The sequence below is a fragment of the Triticum urartu genome, chromosome 4 (assembly GCF_003073215.2).
Source record: "Triticum urartu cultivar G1812 chromosome 4, Tu2.1, whole genome shotgun sequence".
Classification (NCBI taxonomy): domain Eukaryota; kingdom Viridiplantae; phylum Streptophyta; class Magnoliopsida; order Poales; family Poaceae; genus Triticum; species Triticum urartu.
Window position 1 is genome coordinate 530482238 of NC_053025.1, and position 25294 is coordinate 530507531.

At 45.8% G+C, this 25294-nt stretch overlaps 1 protein-coding gene across 1 annotated transcript; it reads left to right on the forward strand.

The window, feature by feature from the left end:
* Positions 1-382: 382 nt before the first annotated feature.
* On the forward strand, positions 383-25294 carry LOC125554845. Its single transcript, XM_048718245.1, has 6 exons — positions 383-487; positions 6359-6368; positions 24281-24326; positions 24750-24780; positions 24888-24957; positions 25191-25294. The coding sequence occupies exons 1-6, from the start codon at positions 383-385 to the stop codon at positions 25292-25294; spliced, it is 366 nt and encodes a 121-aa protein (XP_048574202.1).

Here is a 25294-nt window from a genome sequence, read left to right on the forward strand (position 1 = left end):
CCTCCTTTGTAGACAACGCCTAGAGAAGAGCCTCTGCCACCGCTCAAAAAAAAGAAGCGAACAACCTCTCTGCCTCCCACGAACCTCGCCGCCGCCACCAACGTCGGACGATTCCGGCTACTTCCGGCGGCCCTCGCCGGGGCGCAGCACACCCACGAGCTCTCCTCACGATGGTGCTTCCTTCCCTCCAGCCAGATCCACTCCTCGCGGCCACAAGCGCTCGCGCGTGACCCCTCCCCGTGATTAGGGTTTCGGCTACCTCCAACTCCGGCGCGATGAGCTCTCCTCTTCCCTTGATTCATGCTCTCTCCTCTCACCTTCTTCCTTCTCTCCCCACCCCCTCACTTATTTCTTCAATTCGGTGCAGCAGCCACCCTTCTCCATGGACGAGGACGATCACCATGGCCCGCACATGGTCAAGATCGCCGTCATCTGCTCCGGTGCGGTGCTGAGCCAACAACCTCCACCTCCATGGCTCCTAGCTTGGGTAAGCACCCCCAATCCAGTTTGATAATATTTTATGCCAAGCAGATGGCTATGGAGTAAAAAAATAAGAATATACTTAACGACAACGTCCAGGATTCGATTGGTGTCTGATGATTAATTACTAGTGGTATTTATTGAGCAAGTTCTAGTAGGATCTGAATGAAGTTGCCGTTCTTGTTTTCTTGCTCTATTTGGTTCATGGGTTCAGGAGTAGGAATAAAATGACTGCATTACCTCTTTGCCTGTTGTATAATGCCTGAATATATATGTGCCCGTCTTGAGAAGTAGAATATGAGGATTATTCATGCACTGAACTTGTCTCGTCGCATGATACGTCTCCAACATATCTATAATTTTTGATTGCTCCATGCTATATTATCTACTGTTTTGGACTACATTGGGCTTTATTTTCCACTTTTATATTATTTTTGGGATTAACCTATTAACCGGAGGCCCAACCCAGAATTGATATTTTTTGCCTATTTCAGTATTTCGGAGAAACAGAATATCAGATGGAGTCCAAACGTAATAAAACCTTCGGGAACGTGATTTTCTCTCCGAATGTGATCCAGGAGACTTGGACCCTACTCCAAGGAGTCAAAGAGGTGGTCACGAGGGTGGGGGCGCCCCCCTAGGGCGCGCCCCCTGCCTCGTGGGCCCCTCGGTGCTCCACCGATGTACTCGTTCCTCCTATATATACCTACGTACCGCCAAACGATCAGAACAGGAGCGAAAAACGTAATTCCACCGCCGCAACTTTCTGTATCCACGAGATCCCATCTTGGGTCCTCTTCCGGAGCTCCGCCGGAGAGGGCCGTCATCACGGAGGGCTTCTACATCATCATAGCCTCTCCGATGAAGTGTGAGTAGTTTAGTAGCTAGATGGCTTCTTCTCTCTTTTTGGATCTCAATACAAAGTTCTTCCACTCTCTTGTGGAGATCTATTCGATGTAATCTTCTTTTTGCGGTGTGTTTGTTGAGACCGATGAATTATGGGTTTATGATCAAGTCTATCTATGAATAATATTTGAATCTTCTCTGAATTCTTTTATGTATGATTGGTTATCTTTGCAAGTCTCTTCGAATTATCTGTTTGGTTTGGCCAACTAGATTGGTAGTTCTTGCCATGGGAGAAGTGCTTAGCTTTGGGTTCAATCTTGGGGTGTCCTTTCCCAGTGACAGATGGGGCAGCAAGGCATGTATTATATCATTGCCATCGAGGATAACAAGATGGGGTTTATTTCATATTGCATGAATTTATCTCTCTACATCGTGTCATCTTGCTTAAAGCGTTACTCTGTTTTTAACTTAATACTCTAGATGCATGGTGGATAGCGGTCAATGAGTGGAGTAATAGTAGTAGATGCAGAATTGTTTCGGTCTACTTGTCACGGACGTGATGCCTATATACATGATCATGCCTAGATATTCTCATAACTATGCTCAATTCTGTCAATTGCTCAACAGTAATTTGTTCACCCATCGTAGAATACTTATGCTCTTGAGAGAAGCCACTAGTGAAACCTATGGCCCCCGGATCTATTCTCATCATATCAATATCCATCACTTTAATCTTGTTTTGCTTTTTTACTTTGCCTTTTACTTTTCACTTTGCATCTCTATACCAAAAATACCAAAAATATTATATCTATCAGACCTCACTCTCGTAAGTGACCATGAAGGGATTGACAACCCCTAATCGCGTTGATTGCGAGTAGCTATCGTTTTGTGCAGGTACGAGGTGTTGGGGAACGTAGCATAAATTCAAAATTTTCTACGCATCACCAAGATCAATCTATGGAGTAATCTAGCAACGAGGGAAGGAGAGTGCGTCTACATACCCTTGTAGATCGCTAAGCGGAAGCATTCAAGTGAACGGGGTTGATGGAGTCGTACTCGTCATGATCCAAATCACCGATGATCCTAGTGCCGAACGGACGGCACCTCAGTGTTCAACACACGTACAGCCCGGTGACGTCTCCTACGCCTTGATCCAGCAAGGGGAGAAGGAGAGGTTGGGGAAGACTCCATCCAGCAGCACGATGGCGTGGTGGTGGTGGAGGAGCGTGGTACTCTCGCAGGGCTTTGCCAAGCACCGCAAGAGACGAGGAGGGAGAGGGGTAGGGTTGCGCCAAGATGGAGATGTTCTCGTGTGTATGGCAGCCCAAAACCTGAAGTATATATAGGGGGAGGGGAGGGGCTGCGCCCCCACCTAGGTTTCCACCCCTAGGGGTGGCGGCCAGCCCTAGATCCCATCTAGGGGGGGTGGCCAAGGGGGGAGAGAGGGGGCGCACCACTAGGTGGGCCTTAGGCCCATCTGAGCCTAGGGTTTCCCCCTTTTCCCTTCTCTCTTCGCCTTGGCCCTGGTGGGGGGGCGCACCAGCCCACCTGGGGCTGGTCCCCTCTCACACTTGGCCCACACAACCCTCTGGGGCAGGTAGCCCCACCTGGTGGACCCCCGGGACCCTCCCGGTGGTCCCGGTACGTTACCGATAGCACCCGAAACTTTTCCGGTGACCAAAACAGGACTTCCCATATATAAATCTTTACCTCCGGACCATTCCGGAACTCCTCGTGATGTCCGGGATCTCATCCGGGACTCCGAACAACATTCGGTAACCACGTATATCTATTCGCTATAACCCTAGCATCATCGAACCTTAAGTGTGTAGACCCTACGGGTTTGGGAGTCATGCAGACATGGCCGAGACAACTCTCCGGTCAATAACCAACAGCGGGATCTGGATACCCATGTTGGCTCCCACATGTTCCACGATGATCTCATCGGATGAACCACGATGTCAGGGATTTAATCAATCCCGTATACAATTCCCTTTATCCATCGGTAGGATACTTGCCCGAGATTCGATCGTCGGTATCCCGATACCTTGTTCAATCTCGTTACCGGCAAGTCTCTTTACTCGTGCCGTAACACATCATCCCATGATCAACTCCTTGGTCACATTGTGCACATTATGATGATGTCCTATCGAGTGGGCCCAGAGATACCTCTCCGTTTACACGGAGTGACAAATCCCAGTCTCGATTCGTGCCAACTCAACAGATACTTTCGGAGATACCTGTAGTGTACCTTTATAGCCACCCAGTTACGTTGTGACGTTTGGCACACCCAAAGCACTCCTACGGTATCCGAGAGTTGCACTATCTCATGGTCTAAGGAAATGATACTTGACATTAGAAAAGCTTTAGCATACGAACTACACGATCTTTGTGCTAGGCTTAGGATTGGGTCTTGTCCATCACATCATTCTCCTAATGATGTGATCCCATTATCAACGACATTCAATTTCCATGGTCAGGAAACCGTAACCATCTATTGATCAACGAGCTAGTCAACTAGAGGCTTACTAGGGACATGGTGTTGTCTATGTATCCACACATGTATCTGAGTTTCCTATCAATACAATTCTAGCATGGATAATAAACGATTATCATGAACAAGGAAATATAATAATAACCAATTTATTATTGCCTCTAGGGCATATTTCCAACAGTCTCCCACTTGCACTAGAGTCAATAATCTAGTTCACATCGCCATGTGATTAACACTCACAGGTCACATCGCCATGTGACCAACATCCAAGAGTCTACTAGACTCAATGATCTAGTTCACATCACTATGTGATAAACACTCAAAGAGTTCTGGGTTTGATCATGTTATGCTTTTGACAGAGGTTGTACTCAACGGGTCTTGCCATATTTAGATCCCTATGTATTTCGCAAAACTTTATGTCATATCGTAGATGCTGCTACCACGTTCCACTTGGAGCTATTCCAAATTGTTGCTCCATTATACGTATCCGATATCTCTACTCAGAGCTATCCGGATAGGTGTTAAGCTTGCATCGACGTAACTCTTTACTTCGAACTCTTTATCACCTCCATAACTGAGAAACATTTCCTTATTCTTCTAAGGATAATTTTTGACCGCTATCCGGTGATCTACTCCTAGATCACCTTTGTACCCTCTTGCCAGACATGTGGCAAGGCACACATCAGGTGCGGTACTCAGCATGCCATACCGTATAGAGCCTATGACAAGAGCATAGGGGACGACCTTCGTCCTTCCTCTTTCTTTTGTCGTGGTCAAGCTTTGAGTCTTACTCAACTTCACACCTTACAACTCAGGTAAGAACCCCTTATTTGACTGATCTATTTTGAACTCCTTCAAAAACATGTCAAGGTGTGCGTTCTTTGAAAGTACCATCAGGCGTCTTGATCCATCTCTATAGATCTTGATGCCCAATATGTAAGCCGCTTTATCAAGGTCTTCCTTTGAAAATCACTCTTCAAACAACTGTTTATGCTTTCCAAAAATTCTACATTATTTCGGATCAACAATATGTCATCCACATATACTTATCAGAAATGTTGTAGTGCCCACTCACTTTCTTGTAAATACAAGTTTCTAGCAAACATTGTATAAACCTAAAAGCTTTGATCACTCCATCAAAGCATATATTCCGCTTCCGAGATGCTTGCTCTAGTCCATAGAAGGATTGTTGGAGCCAGCATACCTTTTAGCATCCTTAGGATTGTCAAAACCTTTTATTGTATCACATACAACTTTTCTTACGAAAACTAGTAAGAAAACTTGTTTTGACATCCATCTGTAAGATTTCATAATCGAAAAACACAGCTAATGCTAACATGATTCCGACGGACTTAAGCATCGCTAAGGGTGATAAATTCTCATCGTAGTCAACTCCTTGAACTTGTGAAAAGACTCTTTCCCACAAGTCGAGCTTCATAGAAGGTAACATTACCGCCCACGTCCATCTTCTTCTCAAAGATCCATTTATCTCGATGGCTTGCCGACCAACGGGCAAGTCCACCAAAGTCCATACATGGATCCTATCTCGGATTTTATGGTTTCTAACCATTTGTCGGAATACGGGCCCACCATCGCTTCTCCATAGCTCGTAGGTTCATTGTTGTCTAACAACATGATATCTAAGACAGGATTACCGTACCACTTAGGAGTAGTACATATCCTTGTCGACCTACGAGGTTCAATAGCAACTTGATCCGAAGCTTCATGATCACTATCATTAACTTCCTATTCAACAGACGTAGGCTCCACAGAAAACATCTTTCTATGTTGCATCACTCTCTAGTTGAAATAAAGGTTCGACAACCTCATCAAGTTCTATCTTCCTCCTACTCAATTCTTTCGAGAGAAACTCCTTCTCGAGAAAGGACCCGTTCTTAGTGACAAACAATTTGCCCTCGGATCTGAGATAGAAGGTATACCCTACTGTCACCTTTGGGTATCCTATGAAGATGTGTTTGTCCGCTTTGGGTTCGAGCTTCTCTGGCTGACTTAAGCATTACAGCCCCAAACATTAAGAAACGACAACTTTGGTTTCTTGCCAAACCAATGTTCATACGACGTCGTCTCAATGGACTTAGATGGTGTCCTATCTAAAGTGAATGCAGCTGTCTCTAATGCATGACCTCAAAATGAAAACGGTAGATTGGTAAGAGACATCATAGATCGCACCATATCTCATAGTGTTCAATTACGACGTCCGGATACACCATTACCTTGTGGTGTTCCAGGTGGCTTCAACTGTGAAACAATTCCACAATGTCTTAAGTGATTGGCAAACTCATAACTCAGAAAATCCCCTTTTGATCAGATCGTAGGAACATGATCTTATTGTTATGATGATTCTTAACTTCACTCTGAAATCGCTTGAACTTTTCAAATGTTTCAGACTTGTGCTTCATTAAGTAGATATACCTATATCTACTCAAATCGTCAGTGAAGATGAGAAAATAGCGATATCCACTACACGCTTAAATTCTCATTGGATCACACGCATCAGCATGCATGATCTCCAACAAGTCACTTGCCCGTTTCATTGTACCTGAAAGCGGGGTCTTGGTCATCCTACCCATGAGGCATGGCTCGCATGTGTCAAGCGATTCAAAATCAAGTGACTCCAAACATCCATCGACATGGAGTTTCTTCATGCATCTTACGCCAATATGACCTAGGCGGCAGTGCCACGAGAAATTGGTACTATCATTATTAACTCTACATCTTTTGGCGTGAACATGTGTATTACCACGACCGAGATTCAATGAACCATTCACATAGGGTGCATGACCATGAAATGTATCATTCATGTAAACAGAATAACCATTATTCTCTAACTTAAATGAATGACCGTATTGCAATGAACATGATCTAATCATATTCATGCTCCGTAGACACCTGATAACATTTATCTAGGTTCAATACTAATCCCGAAGGCAAATGGAGCGTGCGATGGTGATCTCATCAACTTTGGAAACACTTCCAACACACATCGTCACCTCGCCCTTAGCCAGTCTCCGTTTAGTCCGTAGCTTTTGCTTCAAGTCACCAGTAATAGCAACTGAACCGGTATCCAATACCCAGGTGCTACCAGGAGTACTAGCGAGGTACACATTAATAACACGTATATACTTTGTTGAAGTTGCCAGCCTTCTTATCTACCATGCATTTGGGGTAATTCCGCTACCAGTGACCGTCCCCTTTGTTGAAGCACTTAGTCTCGGGTTTGGGTTCAACCTTGGGTTCCTTTACTGGAGCGGCAACTCGTTTGCCATCCATGAAGTTTCCCTTCTAGCCCTTGCCCTTGTTGAAACCAGTGGTCTTATTAAACCATCAACACTTGATGCTCCTTCTTGATTTCTACCTTTTGCGGTCTTAAGCACCGCGAACATCTCCGGGATCAACTCCATCCCTTGCATGTCATAGTTCATCACGAAGATCTAGTAGCTTAGTGATAGTGGCTAGAGAACTCTATCAATCACTATCTTATCTGGAAGTTTAACTCCCACTTGATTTAAGTGAATGTAGCACCCAGACATTCTGAGCACATGCTCACTAGTTGAGCTATTCTCCTCCATCTTGTTGGCAAAAGAACTTGTCAGAGGTCTCACACCTCTTAACACGGGCATGATCCTGAAATCCCAATTTCATCTCTTGGAACATCTCATATGTTCTATGGCGTTCAAAACGTCATTGGAATCCCGATTCTATGCCGTAAAGTATGGTGCACTAAACTATCAAGTAGTCATCAGGATGTGTCTGTCAGGTGTTTACAACATCCACAGATGACGTTGTAGGGGTTTGCACATCGAGCGGTGCATCAAAGACGTAAGCCCTCTGTGTAGCAGTGAGGACACTCCTCGGACTACGGACCTAGTTCGCATTAGTGCTTACAATATCTTTCAACTTGGTCTTTCTCTAGGAACGTATTGAAACAGGGAGATACAACATGACCTATTTATCTACAACATATTTGCAAAGACAATTTAGACTATGTTCATGATAATTGAGTTCATTTAATGAAATCCCACTCAGATAGACATCCCTGTAGTCATCTAAGTGAAACATGATCCGAGTCAACTAGGCCATGTCCGATCATCACGTGAGACGGACTAGTCAACATCGGTGAACATCTTCATGTTGATCGTATCTTCTATACGACTCATGCTCGACCTTTCGGTCTTTCGTGTTCCGAGGCCATGTCTGTACATGCTAGGCTCGTCAAGTCAACCTAAGTGTTTTTGCTGTGTAAATCTGGCTTACACCCGTTGTATTCGAACATTACAATCTATCACACCCGATCATCACGTGGTGCTTCGAAACAACGAACCTTTGCAAGGTGCACAGTTAGGGGGAACACCTTTCTTGAAATTTTAGTGAGGCATCATCTTATTTAAGCTACCGTCGTTCTAAGAAAATAAGATGTAAAACATGATAAACATCACATGCAATCAAATAGTGACATGATATGGCCAATATCATTTTGCTCCTTTTGATCTCCATCTTTGGGGCTCCATGATTATCGTTGTCACCGGCATGACACCATGATCTCCATCATCATGATCTCCATCATCGTATCTTCTTGAAGTTGTCACGTCATCTATTACTTCTACTACTATGGCTAACGCTTTAGCAATAAAGTAAAGTAATTACATGACATTTATGTTGACACGCTGGTCATAAATAAATAAAGACAACTCCTATAGCTCCTGCCGGTTGTCATACTCATCGACATGCAAGTCGTGATTCCTATTACAAGAACATGATCATCTAATACATTACATATATCATTCATCACATCCTTTGGCCATATCACGTCACAAAACACTTGCTGCAAAAACAAGTTAGACGTCCTCTAATTGTTGTTGCAAGCTTTTTACGTGGCTGCTATAGGTTTCTAGCAAGAACGTTTCTTACCTACGCCAAAACCACAACGTGATATGCCAATTTCTATTTACCCTTCATAAGGACCCTTTTCATCGAATCCGATCCGACTAAAGTGGGAGAGACAGACACCCGCTAGCCACCTTATGCAACTAGTGCATGTCAGTCGGTGGAACAAGTCTCACGTAAGAGTACGTGTAAGGTCGGTCCGGGCCGCTTCATCCCACGATGCCGCCGAATCAAGATAAGACTAGTAATGGCAAGTAAATTGACAAAATCAATGCCCACAACTACTTTGTGTTCTACTCGTGCATAGAAAGTATGCATAGACCTAGCTCATGATGCCACTGTTGGGGAACGTAGCATAAATTCAAAATTTTCTATGCATCACCAAGATCAATCTATGGAGTAATCTAGCAACGAGGGAAGGAGAGTGCATCTACATACCCTTGTAGATCGCTAAGCGGAAGCGTTCAAGTGAACGGGGTTGATGGAGTCGTACTCGTCGTGATCCAAATCACCGATGATCCTAGTCCCGAACGGACGGCACCTTCGTGTTCAACACACGTACAGCCCGGTGACGTCTCCTACGCCTTGATCCAGCAAGGGGAGAAGGAGAGGTTGGGGAAGACTCCATCCAGCAGCAACACAATGGCGTGGTGGTGGTGGAGGAGCGTGGTACTCCAGCAGGGCTTCGCCAAGCACCGCAAGAGACGAGGAGGGGGAGGGGTAGGGCTGCGCCAAGAAGGAGATGTTCTCGTGTGTATGGCAGCCCAAAAACTGAAGTATATATAGGGGGAGGGGAGGGGCTGCGCCCCCACCTAGGTTTCCACCCCTAGGGGTGGCGGCCAGCCATAGATCCCATCTAGGGGGGGCGGCCAAGGGGGGAGAGAGGGGGGTGCACCACTAGGTGGGCCTTAGGCCCATATGATCCTAGGGTTTCCCCCTTTTCCCCTCTCTCTTTGCCTTGGGCCCTGGTGGGGGGCGCACCAGCCCACCTGGGGCTGGTCCCCTCTCACACTTGGCCCATGCAACCCTATGGGGCAGGTAACCCCACCTGGTGGACCCCCGGGACCCTCCCGGTGGTCCCGGTACGTTACCGATAGCACCCGAAACTTTTTCGGTGACCAAAACAGGACTTCCCATATATAAATCTTTACCTCCGGACCATTCCGGAACTCCTCGTGATGTCTGGGATCTCATCCGGGACTCCGAACAACATTCGGTAACCACGTATATCTATTCCCTATAACCCTAGCGTCATCGAACCTTAAGTGTGTAGACCCTACGGGTTTGGGAGTCATGCAGACATGGCCGAGACAACTCTCCGGTCAATAACCAACAGCGGGATCTGGATACCCATGTTGGCTCCCACATGTTCCACGATGATCTCATCGGATGAACCACGATGTCAAGGATTTAATCAATCCCGTATACAATTCCCTTTGTCCATCGGTACGATACTTGTCCGAGATTCGATCGTCGGTATCCCGATACCTTGTTCAATCTCGTTACCGGCAAGTCTCTTTACTCGTTCCATAACACATCATCCCGTGATCAACTCCTTGGTCACATTGTGCACATTATGATGATGTCCTACCGAGTGGGCCCAGAGATACCTCTCCGTTTACACGGAGTGACAAATCCCAGTCTCGATTCGTGCCAACCCAACAGATACTTTCGGAGATACCTGTAGTGTACCTTTATAGCCACCCAGTTACGTTGTGACGTTTGGCACACCCAAAGCACTCCTACGGTATCAGGGAGTTGCACAATCTCATGGTCTAAGGAAATGATACTTGACATTAGAAAAGCTTTAGCATACGAACTACACGATCTTTGTGCTAGGCTTAGGATTGGGTCTTGTCCATCACATCATTCTCCTAATGATGTGATCCCGTTATCAACGACATCCAATGTCCATGGTCAGGAAACCGTAACCATCTATTGATCAATGAGCTAGTCAACTAGAGGCTTACTAGGGACATGATGTTGTCTATGTATCCACACATGTATCTGAGTTTCCTATCAATACAATTCTAGCATGGATAATAAACGATTATCATGAACAAGGAAATATAATAATAACCAATTTATTATTGCCTCTAGGGCATATTTCCAACACGAGGGACTTGAGTGTGGCCTCCTACTGGATTGATACCTTGGTTCTCAAAAACCGAGGGAAATACTTACGCTACTCTGCTGCATCATCCCTTCCTCTTTGGGGAAATCCAACGCAAGATCAAGAGGTAGCAAGAAGGATTTCTGGCGTCGTTACTGGGGAGTCTACGCAAAAGTCAACATACCAAGTACCCATCACAATCCCTATCTCTCGCATTACAGTATTTCCCATTTGCCTCTCGTTTTCCTCTCCCCCACTTCACCCTTCCCGTTTTATTCACCCTCTCTCTCTCTCTCTATCCTCCCTCTCCTTTTTCGCTTGCCTTTTTGTTTGCTCATGTGTTGGATTGCTTGTTTGTCGCGATGGCTCAAGATACTACCAAATTGTGTGACTTCACCAATACCAACAATAATGATTTCCTTAGCACTCTGATTGCTCCTCTTGCCAATACCGAATCTTGTGAAATCAATACTACTTTGTTGAATCTTGTTATGAAAGATCAATTTACTGGCCTTCCTAGTGAAGATGCCGCTACTCATCTGAATAGCTTCATTGATTTATATGATATGCAAAAGAAAAAAGATGTCGATAATGATGTCGTTAAATTGAAGCTATTTCCTTTTTCGCTTAGAGATCGTGCTAAAGCTTGGTTTTCGTCTTTGCCTAAAAATAGTATTGATTCTTGGAACAAGTGCAAAGATGCTTTTATCTCTAAGTATTTCCCTCCCGCTAAGATCATCTCTCTTAGAAACGATATTATGAACTTTAAGCAACTTGATCATGAACATGTTGCACAAGCTTGGGAGAGAATGAAATTAATGATACTGTCGGAGTAATCGACCACGGGTACCCCGAGGACGACAAGACGATATTTCAAGACATCGGGGCTAGCAAAGCCCCTCAGTCCAACTGTCCAGCCGCTCCTACCGGCTCCCCGTCCGACTGCTCTGCCCGGCCGGCTGCCGACTCCCGGCTACCGACTGCAGCCCGACCTGACACCGACAAGACATCGACGAGACGGTCATACCGCGACGTCATCTACAGTGTATCTGTCCCTTGGCACTATTTTGTAAAGTGCCCCAGGGACAAGGAGACATGCACGTCACATACACATCTCTCATGGGCATGGTGTCCCATGACCACTTGTCCCCCACGCCACTACCTAGCTTAGGTAGTAAGCTAGCTCACCTATATATATATGCCACCCATCCATCCATCCACCACATGCTCACACTCATGCATGGACACACATGCCCTCACGGCAATGCATGCCATGAGACTAGCCGGCCACAAGGCACTCAGGCTACACATATATACGAGATCAGATGCCTTTGGCACTGATCTCAGATACAGCTCCAGGAGCACTTTGTACTGCCCGATGTACACCCCACCAATATACTCAGACATGCAGGAGTAGGGGTATTATCTCTCCGGAGAGCCCCGAACCTGGGTAACTAGCGTGTGCTACTCGCATACCCGCTCCCGGGCCTATCAGCAGCAGTCTTACCCTCACACTAAGCCCTTGTGGCATCTGTCGACTCGCAAGCCCCCCGTGAGAAATACCACGACAGTTGGCGCCCACCGTGGGGCGGTACTATGCTACCACGCTGCTGCTGGTTTCGCAGTCTGGGCGGGACCATCTTCGTCATCTCCGCCGCAACATCGCCATCGTCTCTCCGTTAGCGCTCGGGGGCCCGACATCGACACGCCCCCAGAGCAGTCGCGAGGGGCGGTGCGTCCTCACCATCGGCCTCGCCATATTCATCATCACTGCGACGTCTCCACCTCCCCCGCGCCGGTTGAGGGCTCGACATCAGCACGCCCTCAGCGCGTCCGTGCTGGGCGGTGCATCTTCATCACCACCGTTCCAACGCCGACAGTTCGTCCGCACGCGCGCCGTGCGCGGGCTCACTTCGGTCGGCCGTGTCCATCCACACGTCGTTCGCATCTGCTCCCCTCCGCGCTGCGCCTTGCTTCCGACCGGAACACGCGTTTGCCACTCCATATCCCATCTATACGAGCTAGCTAGATTCAAGTCAACAATGGTCAAACCATTAGCCAACACGCATCAAACCATAGCCATGAGCATCCCAGACTATGGCCATACCCAAGCCAGATAATCACCGTATAATCCCTGGACAGTGGCCGTACAATGGTCGTGCACTAGGCCTGCTACGCAGCTCGTCTGGCTTCACCTGCTGACCACGGGCAACTTCTGCGCCCGCTCGTTGCCAGCGCACGAGCCGCCGGCCTCCCGGTCTGCTGCCGCTCCCCCGTCCGCGTCCACATCGCCCGCGGCTACGCTAGCTCGCCTCTGCTCTGCGCGTGTGCGCGCGGCTATCCGGCCTGACTCCACCCCACCGCGCCGGGCCGCTCGCCCCGACCCCCGCTGCGTTGCGCGGACGCTGCTTGGGGCCTCTCGTGCGCGCTCGGCTGTGGCCGGCTGCCCATGCGCCTTCGTCCCCACGCGCCGCTCCGGCTCCCGCGGCTACGCGCGCGCCGGCTGCTGGCTGGCCGGTCCCCCACCGCCGTGTCACCTCTGGCTGCGCCCGTGTGCCGGCCCATATCCGCGTCGCGGGGCTGCCTCTTCCTTCGCACACGGCCTCCGTGCCCGGCCGACTACCGGCTCTCGCGCCGCTGCAGAGCCCCGCGTCGGCCTCGCTCTCCCTTGCGCCGACCCGCGGTCGGGTGCCCCTCGCCGGCTTGCCGCGGCCGGCTCCGGCTCGTGCCTTGATCAGTCCGGCTGGCTCCACTTCCGTAAGACGGCGGCCAGGTTCTCCGCCCCCGTGCCGACTTCTCCATGCGCGTTGGCGGTGCCACGCCTCCGCTCTCGTCGGCTGCCGGGTACGGCTCCTCCCGCATCGCCGCACCAGGTCCCGGCTCCTGCGTCGCCTCGCCCTCCCGCATGTCGACTCTGCCCCGCGCGCCGCGCCTCCCGTGCTCGGTCGGGTCGTCGTGCACCCGCTAGCCGGCTCCTCCAGGTCGCCTCCCCGCGCTAGGCCCGGGCCGGGCTCCGGGTGGCCGGATCGCCGCCTCCGCCTCCCCTCGGCTGCGCCTCGCGCGCTCGGCTTGGTGCGCCCGCGACCCGCCCCTGGCCGACTCCGCCACTCAGCCCCGCCTCGCCGGCTATAGCTCCCGCTGCGAGCGCCGTGGCCGGCTGTGCCCCGCCAGGTCCCCGCTCCGGCCGTCTGCTGTGAGCGACACCTAAAAAAAGATGTTGAAGAAAGAAAGGGGCTGGGTGCCCATCCGGCTAGAGAAAAGAAAGAAGAGGCCGGCTGCTGCGCTCCCACTATGGCCGGCTGCTACGGTTGCGTGCCCGAAGAAGAAAAGAAAAAGAAAAGCCAGATGAGGTCGGGTGCTCGGGGAAAATAGAAGAGGCTGAGTGCCCAATCCGGCTGGGAAGAGGCCGAGTGCCCAATCTAGCTGAGAAGGGCCGACTGCAAAAAAAACAGCTGTGTCCGATTGTTCTCAGCCGACGCAAATGAAGAAAAAAGAAGAAGACGAAGTAGTTGCCGGGAGATCCGGCCCGACTGCTCAGCAGTCGGCCCGAATCTCGGGGGCTACACCCAGCGGGTGCGCTGACGCACCCCCGCGAAGAAGAAGACAAAGTAGTTGCCGGAAGATCCGGCCCGACTGCTCAGCAGTCGGCCCAGATCTCGGGGGCTACACCCAGCGGATGCGCTGACGCGTCCCCGCGCGAGAGAGAAGACAAAGTAGTCGTCGGGAGATCCGGCCCGACTACTCAGCAGTCGGCCCGAATCTCGGGGGCTACACCCAGCGGGTGCACTGACGCGCTCCCGCGAAGATGAAGACAAAGTAGTTGCCGGAAGATCCGGCCCGATTGCTCAGCAGTCGGCCCGAATCTCGGGGGCTACACCCAGCGGGTGCGCTGACGCACCCCCGCGAAGAAGAAGACAAAGTAGTTGCCGGAAGATCCGGCCCGACTGCTCAGCAGTCGGCCCAGATCTCGAGGGCTACACCCAGCGGGTGCGCTGACACGCCCCCACGAGAGAGAGAAGACAAAGTAGTCGTCGGGAGATCCGGCCCGACTGCTCAGCAGTTGGCCCGAATCTCGGGGGCTACACCCAGCGGGTGCGCTGGCGCGCCCCCACGAAGATTGTAGACAAGAGAAGAGTTCTGTCCGGCTACCAGCAGCCGGAAGAAGAGGAAAAGAAGAAAAAGGGCGTTGCAAGACGCCTCGCCGCCCGGCCGGTCGAGCCTAACCGGCCGGGACCCCCCTTTGAGAACCCGGGGGCTCGAAGGCTACACCCAGCGAGTGCGCCGACGCGCTCCGCGAGCGCCGAGTCGCGCCGGCTGTTTTCAGCGACCGCGACTACACAAAAATCAATGTGAGCTCCTCGCCCGCATATTTTTGCATCACGCAAGCACGGATAACCCCGAGCGATGCTCGGGTGCTATCTCCGCATTTTTTATTACAGTTGCATCACTGTTTGCCCCGGCGCCAGCCAGAGTTGGCCCGAGGCTGGCCGCTTGGCCTGAGATGTTAGTTCCCGCAGACGGCTTAGTAGCGTGCATAGTACCAAAGGCTCACTCTTAGTCACAGACCGCAGAGCGGCTGTCCGGCTAGCAAGGGTGAATGCTGGAGGCCACCCACGCGAAAAACGTCTGGGAAGAAAAACGGTTTGGGCGACCCGGCCGTTTTCCTTTACAAGTATCTACTCGGTTGAATCTGCTCCTAGACTCTAAGTACTGTACACTCCACTTCGCGGCCCACTCTTAGCCACAGACCGCAGAGCGACTGTTCGGCAAGCAAGAGCACAAGCCAAAAAGCGGAGGGAACACAAAAAAGATTAAGGGGGCTCGGACGAAACCGAGTCGGCACCCTCCGCATAAAACTTGCAATGCTAAAAGCAAACATTTGATATATCTCCATGGACTAACTTTGTCTTTTTTCTTGACAATTTCCATGAACACTCGCCAAAAAAACCTCCGCCCAACTTTGCCAAGTTGCCCGGAGGCTTGGGGGCTACTGTCGGAGTAATCGACCACGGGTACCCCGAGGACGGCAAGACGATATTTCAAGACATCGGGGCTAGCAAAGCCCCTCAGTCCGACTGTCCGGCCGCTCCTGCCGGCTCCCCGCCCGACTGCTCTGCCCGGCCGGCTGCCGACTACGCCAACCAGCCGGCTGCCGACTGCACCAACCAGCCGGCTCCCGACTGCAGCCCGACCTGACACCGACAAGACATCGATGAGACGGTCATACCGCGACGTCATCTACAGTGTATCTGTCCCTGGGCACTGTTTTATAAAGTGCCCCAGGGACAAGGAGGCATGCACGTCACATACACATGTCTCATGGGCATGGTGTCCCATGCCCACTTGTCCCCCACGCCATTACCTAGCTTAGGTAGTAAGCTAGCTCACCTATATATATGCCACCCGTCCATCCATCCACCACATGCTCACACTCACGCATGGACACACATGCCCTCACGACCATGCATGCCATGAGACTAGCCGGCCACAAGGCACTCAGGCTACACATATACGAGATCAGATGCCTTTGGCACTGATCTCAGATACAGCTCCAGGAACACTTTGTACTGCCCGATGTACACCCCACATATATACTCAGACATGCAGAAGTAGGGGTATTATCTCTCCGGAGAGCCCCGAACCTGGGTAACTAGCGCGTGCTACTCGCATACCCGCTCCCGGGCCTATCAGCAGCAGTCTTACCCTCACACTAAGACCTTGTGGCATCTGTCGACTCGCAAGCCCCCCGTGAGAAATACCACGACAGAGACGTAATTGCCCTACTCATGGTTTGAATTTGTGGATGATTATACAAAAATTTTATGCCGGATTGAATTTCGCTTCTAGCAATCTTTTAGATTCGGCCGCGGGAGGCACTTTTATGGAAATCACTTTAGGAGATGCTACTAAATTCCTAGATAATATTATGGTTAATTATTCTCAATGGCATACTAAAAGATATTCTAATAAAAAAGTGCATGCGATAGAAGAAATCAATGTTTTGAGTGGAAAGATGGATGAACTTATGAAATTATTTGCTACTAAGAGTGTTTTGTCTGATCCTAATGATATGCCTTTGTCTACTTTGATTGAGAATAACAATGAATCTATGGATGTGAATTTTGTTGGTAGGAATAATTTTGGTAACAACGCTTATAGAGGGAATTTTAATTCTAGGCCATATCCTAGTAATCCTTCTAATAATTATGGGAATTGCTACAACAACTCTTATGGAAATTATAATAAGATGCCCTCTGAATTTGAGAATAGTGTTAAAGAGTTTATGAATTCACAAAAGAATTTTAATGCTTTGCTTGAAGAGAAATTGCTTAAAGTTGATGATTTGGCTAGGAACGTTGATAGAATTTCTCTTGAGATTGATTCTTTAAAGCTTAGATCTATTCCTCCTAAGCATGATATCAATGAGTCTCTCAAATCCATGAGAATTTCCATTGATGAGTGCAAGGAAAGAACCGCTAGGTTGCGTGCTTCCAAAGATGCCTTTATTAAAGCATGTTCTTCCAATTCCTATGAAAATCAAGATGAAGATCTAAAAGTTATTGATGTGTCTCCTATTAAATCTTTGTTTTGCAATATGAATCTTGATGAAACTGAATATGATCTTCCTTTACCTAGAAGGCATTCTAAAAATACGGAGTATTTAGATCTTTATGATGAAATTGATGAAAGTGGGATTGAAAGGAATAAAAATCTAGATGTTGCTAAACCCACTATATTGGATTTCAAGGAATTTAATTATGAATGTTGCTCTTTAATTGATTTTATTTCCTTGTTGCAATCCGTGCTAAATCCTCCACATGCTTATAGTCAAAAGAAAGCCTTCACTGAACATATTGTTGATGCCTTGATGCAATCTTATGAAGAAAAACTTGAGTTGAAAGTTTCTATCTCTAGAAAACTCTATGATGAGTGGGAACCAACTATTAAAATTAAAATTAAAGATCATGAGTTTTATGCTTTGTGTGATTTGGGTGCTACTGTCTCTACTATTCCCAAGACTTTGTGTGATTTGCTACATTTCCGTAATTTTGATGATTGCTCTCTAAACTTGCATCTTGCAAATTCTACTATTAAGAAACATATGGGAAGGATTAATGATGTTATTATTGTTGCAAATAGGAATTATGTGCCCGTAGATTTCATTGTTCTTGATATAGATTGCAATCCTTCTTGCCCTATTATTCTTGGTAGACCTTTCCTTAGAACGGTTGGTGCGATTATTGATATGAAGGAAGGGAATATTAGATTCCAATTTCCATTAAAAAAGGGCATGGAACACTTTCCTAGAAAGAAAATAAAATTTCCATATGAAACTATCATGACAGCCACTTATGGATTGCCTACTAAAGATGGCAATACCTAGATCTATCCTCACTTTTATGCCTAGCTAGGGGCGTTAAACGATAGCGCTTGTTGGGAGGCAACCCAATTTTATTTTTATTCCTTGATTTTTGCTCCTGTTTAGTAATAAATAAATTATTTATCCTCTGTTTTGGTTGTGTTTTTTGTGTTTAATTAGTGTTTGTGCCAAGTAGAACCGTTGGGAAGACTTGGGGAAAGTCTTGCTGAACTTGCTGTAAAAAACAGAAACTTTAGCGCTCACGAGAACTGCTGTCATTTTTATTTGAAGAGTGATATTTAGTTAATTCTTTTTCAAGATGATTAATAGATAAATTCCTCACTTCCAGAAATTTATTTTAGAATTTTTGGGGTTACATATATTGCGCTAGCTACAGATTACTACAGACTGTTCTGTTTTTGACAGATTCTGTTTTTCGTGTGTTGTTTGCTTATTTTGATGAATCTATGGTTAGTAAAATAGTTTATAATCCATAGAGAAGTTGGAATACAGTAGGTTTAACACCCATATAAATAAATAATGAGTTCATTACAGTACCTTGAAGTGGTTTTTTGTTTTCTTTCGCTAACGGAGCTCACGTGTTTTCTACTTTAAGTATTGTGTTGTGAAGTTTTCAAGTTTTGGGTGAATTCTTTTGATGGATTATGGAACAAGGAGTGGCAAGACCCTAAGCTTGGGGATGCCCATGGCACACCCAATATAATACAAGGACACCAAAAAGTCAAAGCTTGGGGATGCCCCGGAAGGCATCCCCTCTTTCGTCCACTTCCATCGGTAATTTACTTGGAGCTATATTTTTTATTCACCAACATGATATGTGTTTTGCTTGGAGCGTCTTGTATTATTTGTGTCTTTGTGTTTTAGTATGCCACAATAATCCTTGCTGTACACACCTTTTGAGAGAGCCATACATGAATTAAAATTTGATAGAATACTCTATGTGCTTCACTTATATCTATTAAGCTAAGTAGTTTTGCTCTATGTGCTTCACTTATATATTTTGAGCGTTATAATTTTGCTCTATGTGCTTCACTTAGATCTTTTAGAGCACGGTGGTGGATTTGTTTTAAAGAAACTATTGATCACTCATGCTTCACTTAAATTATTTTGAGAGTCTCTTAATAGCATGGTAATTTGCTTAATAATAATATGCTTGGTATTCAAGATTTGTGAAACTTTCTTTTGAGTGTGTTGAATACTAAGAAAAGATTGAAGCATGATAATTGTTTTGAGATATGGAGGTGATAATATTAGAGTCATGCTAGTTGAGTAGTTGTGAATTTAAAGAATACTTGTGTTAAAGTTTGTGATTCCCGTAGCATGCACGTATGGTGAACCGTTATGTGATGAAGTCGGAGCAAGATTTATTTATTGATTGTCTTCCTTATGAGTGGCAGTCGGGGACGAGCAATGGTCTTTTCCTACCAATATATCCCCCTAGGAGCATGCGCGTAATACTTTGCTTTGATAACTTCTAGATTTTTGCAATAAGTATACGAGTTCTTTATGACTAATGTTGATTCCATGGATTATACACACTCTCACCCTTCCACCTTTGCTAGCCTCTCTAATACTGCGCACCTTTCGCCGGTATCATACACCCACCATATACCTTCCTCAAAACAGCCACCATACCTACCTATCCATGGCATTTCCATAGCCATTCCAAAATATATTACCATGCAACTTTCCACCGTTCCGTTCATGACACATTCATCATTGTCATATTGCATATCCCGGTACACCGCCGGAGGCATTCATATAGAGTCATATTTTGTTCTAAGTATCGAGTTGTAATTGTTGAGTTGTAAGAAAAATAAAAGTGTGATGATCATCATTATTAGAGCATTGTCCCAAGTGAGGAAAGAATGATGGAGACTATGATCCCCCCATAAGTCGGGATGAAACTCCGGACGAAAAAAGAGAGGCCAAAGAAGCCCAAAAAAAGAGGCCATAAAAAAGAGAAGGCCCGAATAAAAAAATAAAAATAAAAAAATGAGAGAAAAAGAGAGAAGGGACAATGTTACTATCCTTTTACCACACTTGTGCTTCAAAGTAGCACCATGATCTTCATAGTAGAGAGTCTCTCATGTTATCACTTTCATATACTAGTGGGAATCTTTCATTATAGAACTTGGCTTGTATATTCCAATGATGGGCTTCCTCAAATTGCCCTAGGTCTTCATGAGCAAGCAAGTTGGATGCACACCCACTTAGTTTCTTTTTGAGCTTTCATATACTTATAGCTCTAGTGCATCGATCCGTTGCATGGCAATCCCTACTCACTCACATTGATATCTATTGATGGGCATTTCCATAGCCCGTTGATACGCCTAGTTGATGTGAGACTATCTTCTCCTTTTTTTCTTCTCCACAACCACCATTCTATTCCACCTATAGTGCTATATCCATGGCTCACGCTCATGTATTGCGTGAAGATTGAAAAAGTTTTGAAAAAGCTAGAGTATGAAACAATTGCTTGGCTTGTCATCGGGGTTGTGCATGATTTAAATACTTTGTGTGGTGAAGATAGAGCATAGCCAGAATATATGATTTTGTAGGGATAACTTTCTTTGGCCATGATATTTTGAGAAGACATAATTGCTTTGTTAGTATGCTTGAAGTATTATTATTTTTATGTCAATATAAACTTTTGTCTTGAATCTTTCGAATCTGAATATTCATATCACAATTAAGAAGATTTACATTGAAATTATGCCATGTAGCACTCCGCATCAAAAATTCTCTTTTTATCATTTACCTACTCGAGGACGAGCAGAATTAAGCTTGGGGATGCCTGATACGTCTCCAACATATCTATAATTTTTGATTGCTCCATGCTATATTATCTACTGTTTTGGACTATATTGGGCTTTATTTTCCACTTTTATATTATTTTTGGGACTAACCTATTAACTGGAGGCCTAGCCCAGAATTGTTGTTTTTTGCCTATTTCAGTATTTTGGAGAAACAGAATATCAGACGGAGTCCAAATGGAATAGAACCTTCGGGAACATGATTTTCTCACCGAACGTGATCGAGGAGACTTGGACCCTACTCCAAGGAGTCAAAGAGGCGACCACGAGGGTGGGGGGCGCGCCCCCCTAGGGCGCGCCCCCTGCCTCGTGGGCCCCTCGGTGCTCCACCGACGTACTCCTTCCTCCTATATATACCTACGTACCCCCAAATGATTAGAACAGGAGCCAAAAACCTAATTCCACTGCCGCAACTTTCTATATCCATGAGATCCCATCTTGGGGCCTGTTCCGGAGCTCCGCCAGAGAGGGTCGTCATCACGGAGGGATTCTACATCATCATAGCCTCTCCGATGAAGTGTGAGTAGTTTACCTCAGACCTTGAGGTCCATAGTTAGTAGCTAGATGGCTTCTTCTCTCTTTTTGGATCTCAATACAAAGTTCTCCCCCTCTCTTGTGGAGATCTATTCGATGTAATCTTCTTTTTGTGGTGTGTTTATTGAGACCGATGAATTGTGGGTTTATGATCAAGTCTATCTATGAATAATATTTGAATCTTCTCTGAATTATTTTATGTATGATTGGTTATCTTTGCAAGTCTCTTCGAATTATCCGTTTGGTTTGGCCAACTGGATTGGTAGTTCTTGCCATGGGAGAAGTGCTTAGCTTTGGGTTCGATCTTGCGGTGTCCTTTCCCAGTGACAAAAGGGGCAGGAAGGCACGTATTGTATCGTTGCCATCGAGGATAACAAGATGAGGTTTATTTCATATTGGATGAATTTATCTCTCTACATCATGTCATCTTGCTTAAAGCGTTACTCTGTTTTTAACTTAATACCCTAGATGCATGCTGGATAGCGGTCGTTGACTGGAGTAATAGTAGTAGATGCAGAATCGTTTCGGTCTACTTGTCACGGACGTGATGCCTATATACATGATCATGCCTAGATATTCTCATAACTATGCTCAATTCTGTCAATTGCTCAACAGTAATTTGTTCACCCACCATAGAATACTTATGCTGTTGAGAGAAGCCACTAGTGAAACCTATGGCCCCGGGGTCTATTCTCATCATATCAATCTCCATCACTTTAATCTTGTTTTCTTTTTTACTTTGCCTTTTACTTTTCACTTTGCATCTCTATACCAAAAATACCAAAAATATTATATCTATCAGATCTCACTCTCGTCAGTGACTGTGAAGGGATTAACAACCCCTAATCGCGTTGGTCGCGAGTAGCTATCGTTTTGTGCAGGTACGAGGGACTTGAGCATGGACTCCTACTGGATTGATACCTTGGTTCTCAAAATCCGAGGGAAATACTTACGCTACTTTGCTGCATCATCCCTTCCTCTTCCGAGAAATCCAACGCAAGCTCAAGAGGTAGCATCGCGGGATGTGGGCAAACAAAACAGGGATACTTAGGATATCGTAACACCACTTTCCTCTCCCTCCATCGAGTTTGCACTTTAGCATATGCAACCTAACGGTGTATGACACACAACAGTACCTGCCGGTGTTTAGCAAAGTGTTTCAGTTTCAGTTGTGCAAGTTGTAGCCTCTAATTCTGAAATTTCCTGAACATAGGGGTTGGCCATCAAGTAACCAATATGCAGCTACATCACAGTTCCAAGGTTCTCATGCGCCCGGGTCTCCAGAACGACCTTGTACAACAGTTACATAGTTCATCCATCGTCGCAACTAGCTATCTGAATTGTGCTACCTACAACTATTTGAAGCTTCCATGGCTCCTAGCTTGGGTAAGCACCCCGATCCCCATGGCCATCTGCTTGGCAGAAAATAGCATGCACTGTTATTTAAGCCAAATCGACTTCTTGGTGCATTCTTTAGCCCTTATGGTGTAACAGAACAAATATTTGCATCATGGCCCTTTACTCTACCCAATTCTAATCATGTCTCCTTTGTCTAACTGCTAGAACTCGGACCGGCTCGCCATGTGTTTGAGATAATATTGAAAGGAATAATTATGCAATGGATATTTCTTTCCATATCATTATGGGGATTTATAGTTGATAAATGATTATTTTATATACAGAGCCTAACATCATATTGTCCGGAGCAAGGCTGAAGATAGTGAATTTAGGAAACACAATACATCACATATTATACACTCCCAGTAGCAGTAGCTACTGTTTTGTGCAGTTTCTTTTTTGAATAGGATAAGATGCTACATGCAAGTATTTTTGAATCTCTGGGATTATTGTATAGTTTTGAAGTAATAGTAGTGTTGTTGTATGTCTGCAGATTATTTTCTAAATATGCTATATACAAATCCTTTCTCTGCAATTTTCTGTCTCTACACATCTTTGATCATTTTCATAGAAATGCCCTAGGCCAGTACAACTAATTCATTCCAGCAGGTTCGTCCTGCACACACGAGCACAGTCCAATTTATTTGCATGTATAAGATGGCCGCAAGTACATCTGGCTGCCGGATAAGAAATAGTTTATCCGTCGCTAGCATTGGCATTATCCACCATTTGTTGATGTGTCTAATAATTACAGCAGGTACTCCCTCATGCTCTCACCGAATATATAGTTTTATTTTTGTAGAATTTTATGGATGAAATTGGGGATTACATATTGAAAGCATGACTCATAGATATGTATAGTTTTTCTCTACAAACGGTGTGTTGGACTACTATAATGAATTTTTTAAATTTTTCGCACAAATATTGCATCAAGAAATGTTTAAAAAAGTTGAACCTATGTACATCTATCTAAAATTGGCTAGCCCGTGTGGAAATATATGTAGCAAAACTTAATTATGTTTTATGCAAACACGCATTGTAGATATGTTGAACAAACATAGGTAGAGAAAACTTCCCAAAAAGGAAATATAGGAATTCTAGCCGCGCAAATGTGACGGTCACCTCGCTAGTTCTTTGAAGATGATACAAGTAATTGTTTCTATTTGGGTGTACCTATATATGTGTGTGTAACTGTGTACATTGCCACCTATACTTTTACAAGTGTCTGCACTCTGCCTATTTTCCATGCATATTTTGCAGTCAAATTTGATTACGTAATTAGCAAGTTGTGTTTGTGAACAGAGTTTAGGAAGAAACATCACCTTCATCAAACAATGGTCCTTCTGTTGATAATACAAGGTAATATGAATTTCTTTACAAAACATCAGTCTTTTTTTAGTGCTTTCAGAAATGAACTTGCTACTCTGTTGTCTTGTAGTACTAATGGATCACAGGCCACACAATACTTCACCACCAGCAATCCTAAACACTCGGATCCTTTCTCTACCAAAGAGAAGTTTATTCATGCCAAGGTGCTTGCGAGTTGTTCTTTTGCAATTGCTTCTCTGCACTTCTCCCATTATTAGCAAATAAGTGTTGAGGACAAAGTTGTCTCCAAATATCCCAATGGGAAACTGATTGGGTAAATGATTCATGGTAGTTTATAACTCGAACATTTCTTAGGCTAAATATAGTTGTTGCCCGTCACGATTAGTTGCCATATGGTACTTGTGCGATCCACGGATCATTTTAAGCCCTTGCAAATATTTTTGTTCTTTATAGTTGCAACCTCAGAGTTCCAGAAAAATTGTCTGTAGGTTGTATCCACATTTACAAAGTTGCTTCAAGTGCTTTTATTTAGCTTTCGTGGTCTACAAACTACATCAGGATTGACTTGTTATGTAAACTCACTTCATGCAGTTCATTTATACTACAGATGCTATATGTGAACTATCGAAGTTGACTTCTTCCATGATGCCCATGAAGCTAAGTGAGCATTATAATGCATGGACTAGAATTTATATAGCCTGTTAGCTGGTTTAGAATGCATTTCGTAGTTTAGAATGCATTTTGTAAAGTCAATATCTATCCTTCAGTTTCATGTATCATATTGTCATATATTGAGCTCTTTAGTAGTAAATGTATCATCTTAAGAGTGTACTGAAGCTAGATTTGGATGCTGACGCGTACTAACAAGTTTTCACTTTCCCGACGTGGGCGCAGGGGTGATCGACGCGGACTATCGTGGCCCGGTGGGCCTCGTGCTCTTCAACCACTCTGAGGTGGACTTTGCCGTGAAGCCCGGCGGCCACATATTGCACAGATGA

Excerpts from the sequence above, each read along its gene's own strand:
- LOC125554845 (XM_048718245.1), top strand. The coding sequence starts at position 383 with ATGGACGAGGACGATCACCATGGCCCGCACATGGTCAAGATCGCCGTC. Across the intron at positions 24,327-24,749 it reads CCTTCTGTTGATAATACAAG|TTGCAACCTCAGAGTTCCAG; the intron begins GTAATATGAATT and ends TGTTCTTTATAG. Across the intron at positions 24,958-25,190 it reads CATGATGCCCATGAAGCTAA|GGGTGATCGACGCGGACTAT; the intron begins GTGAGCATTATA and ends ACGTGGGCGCAG.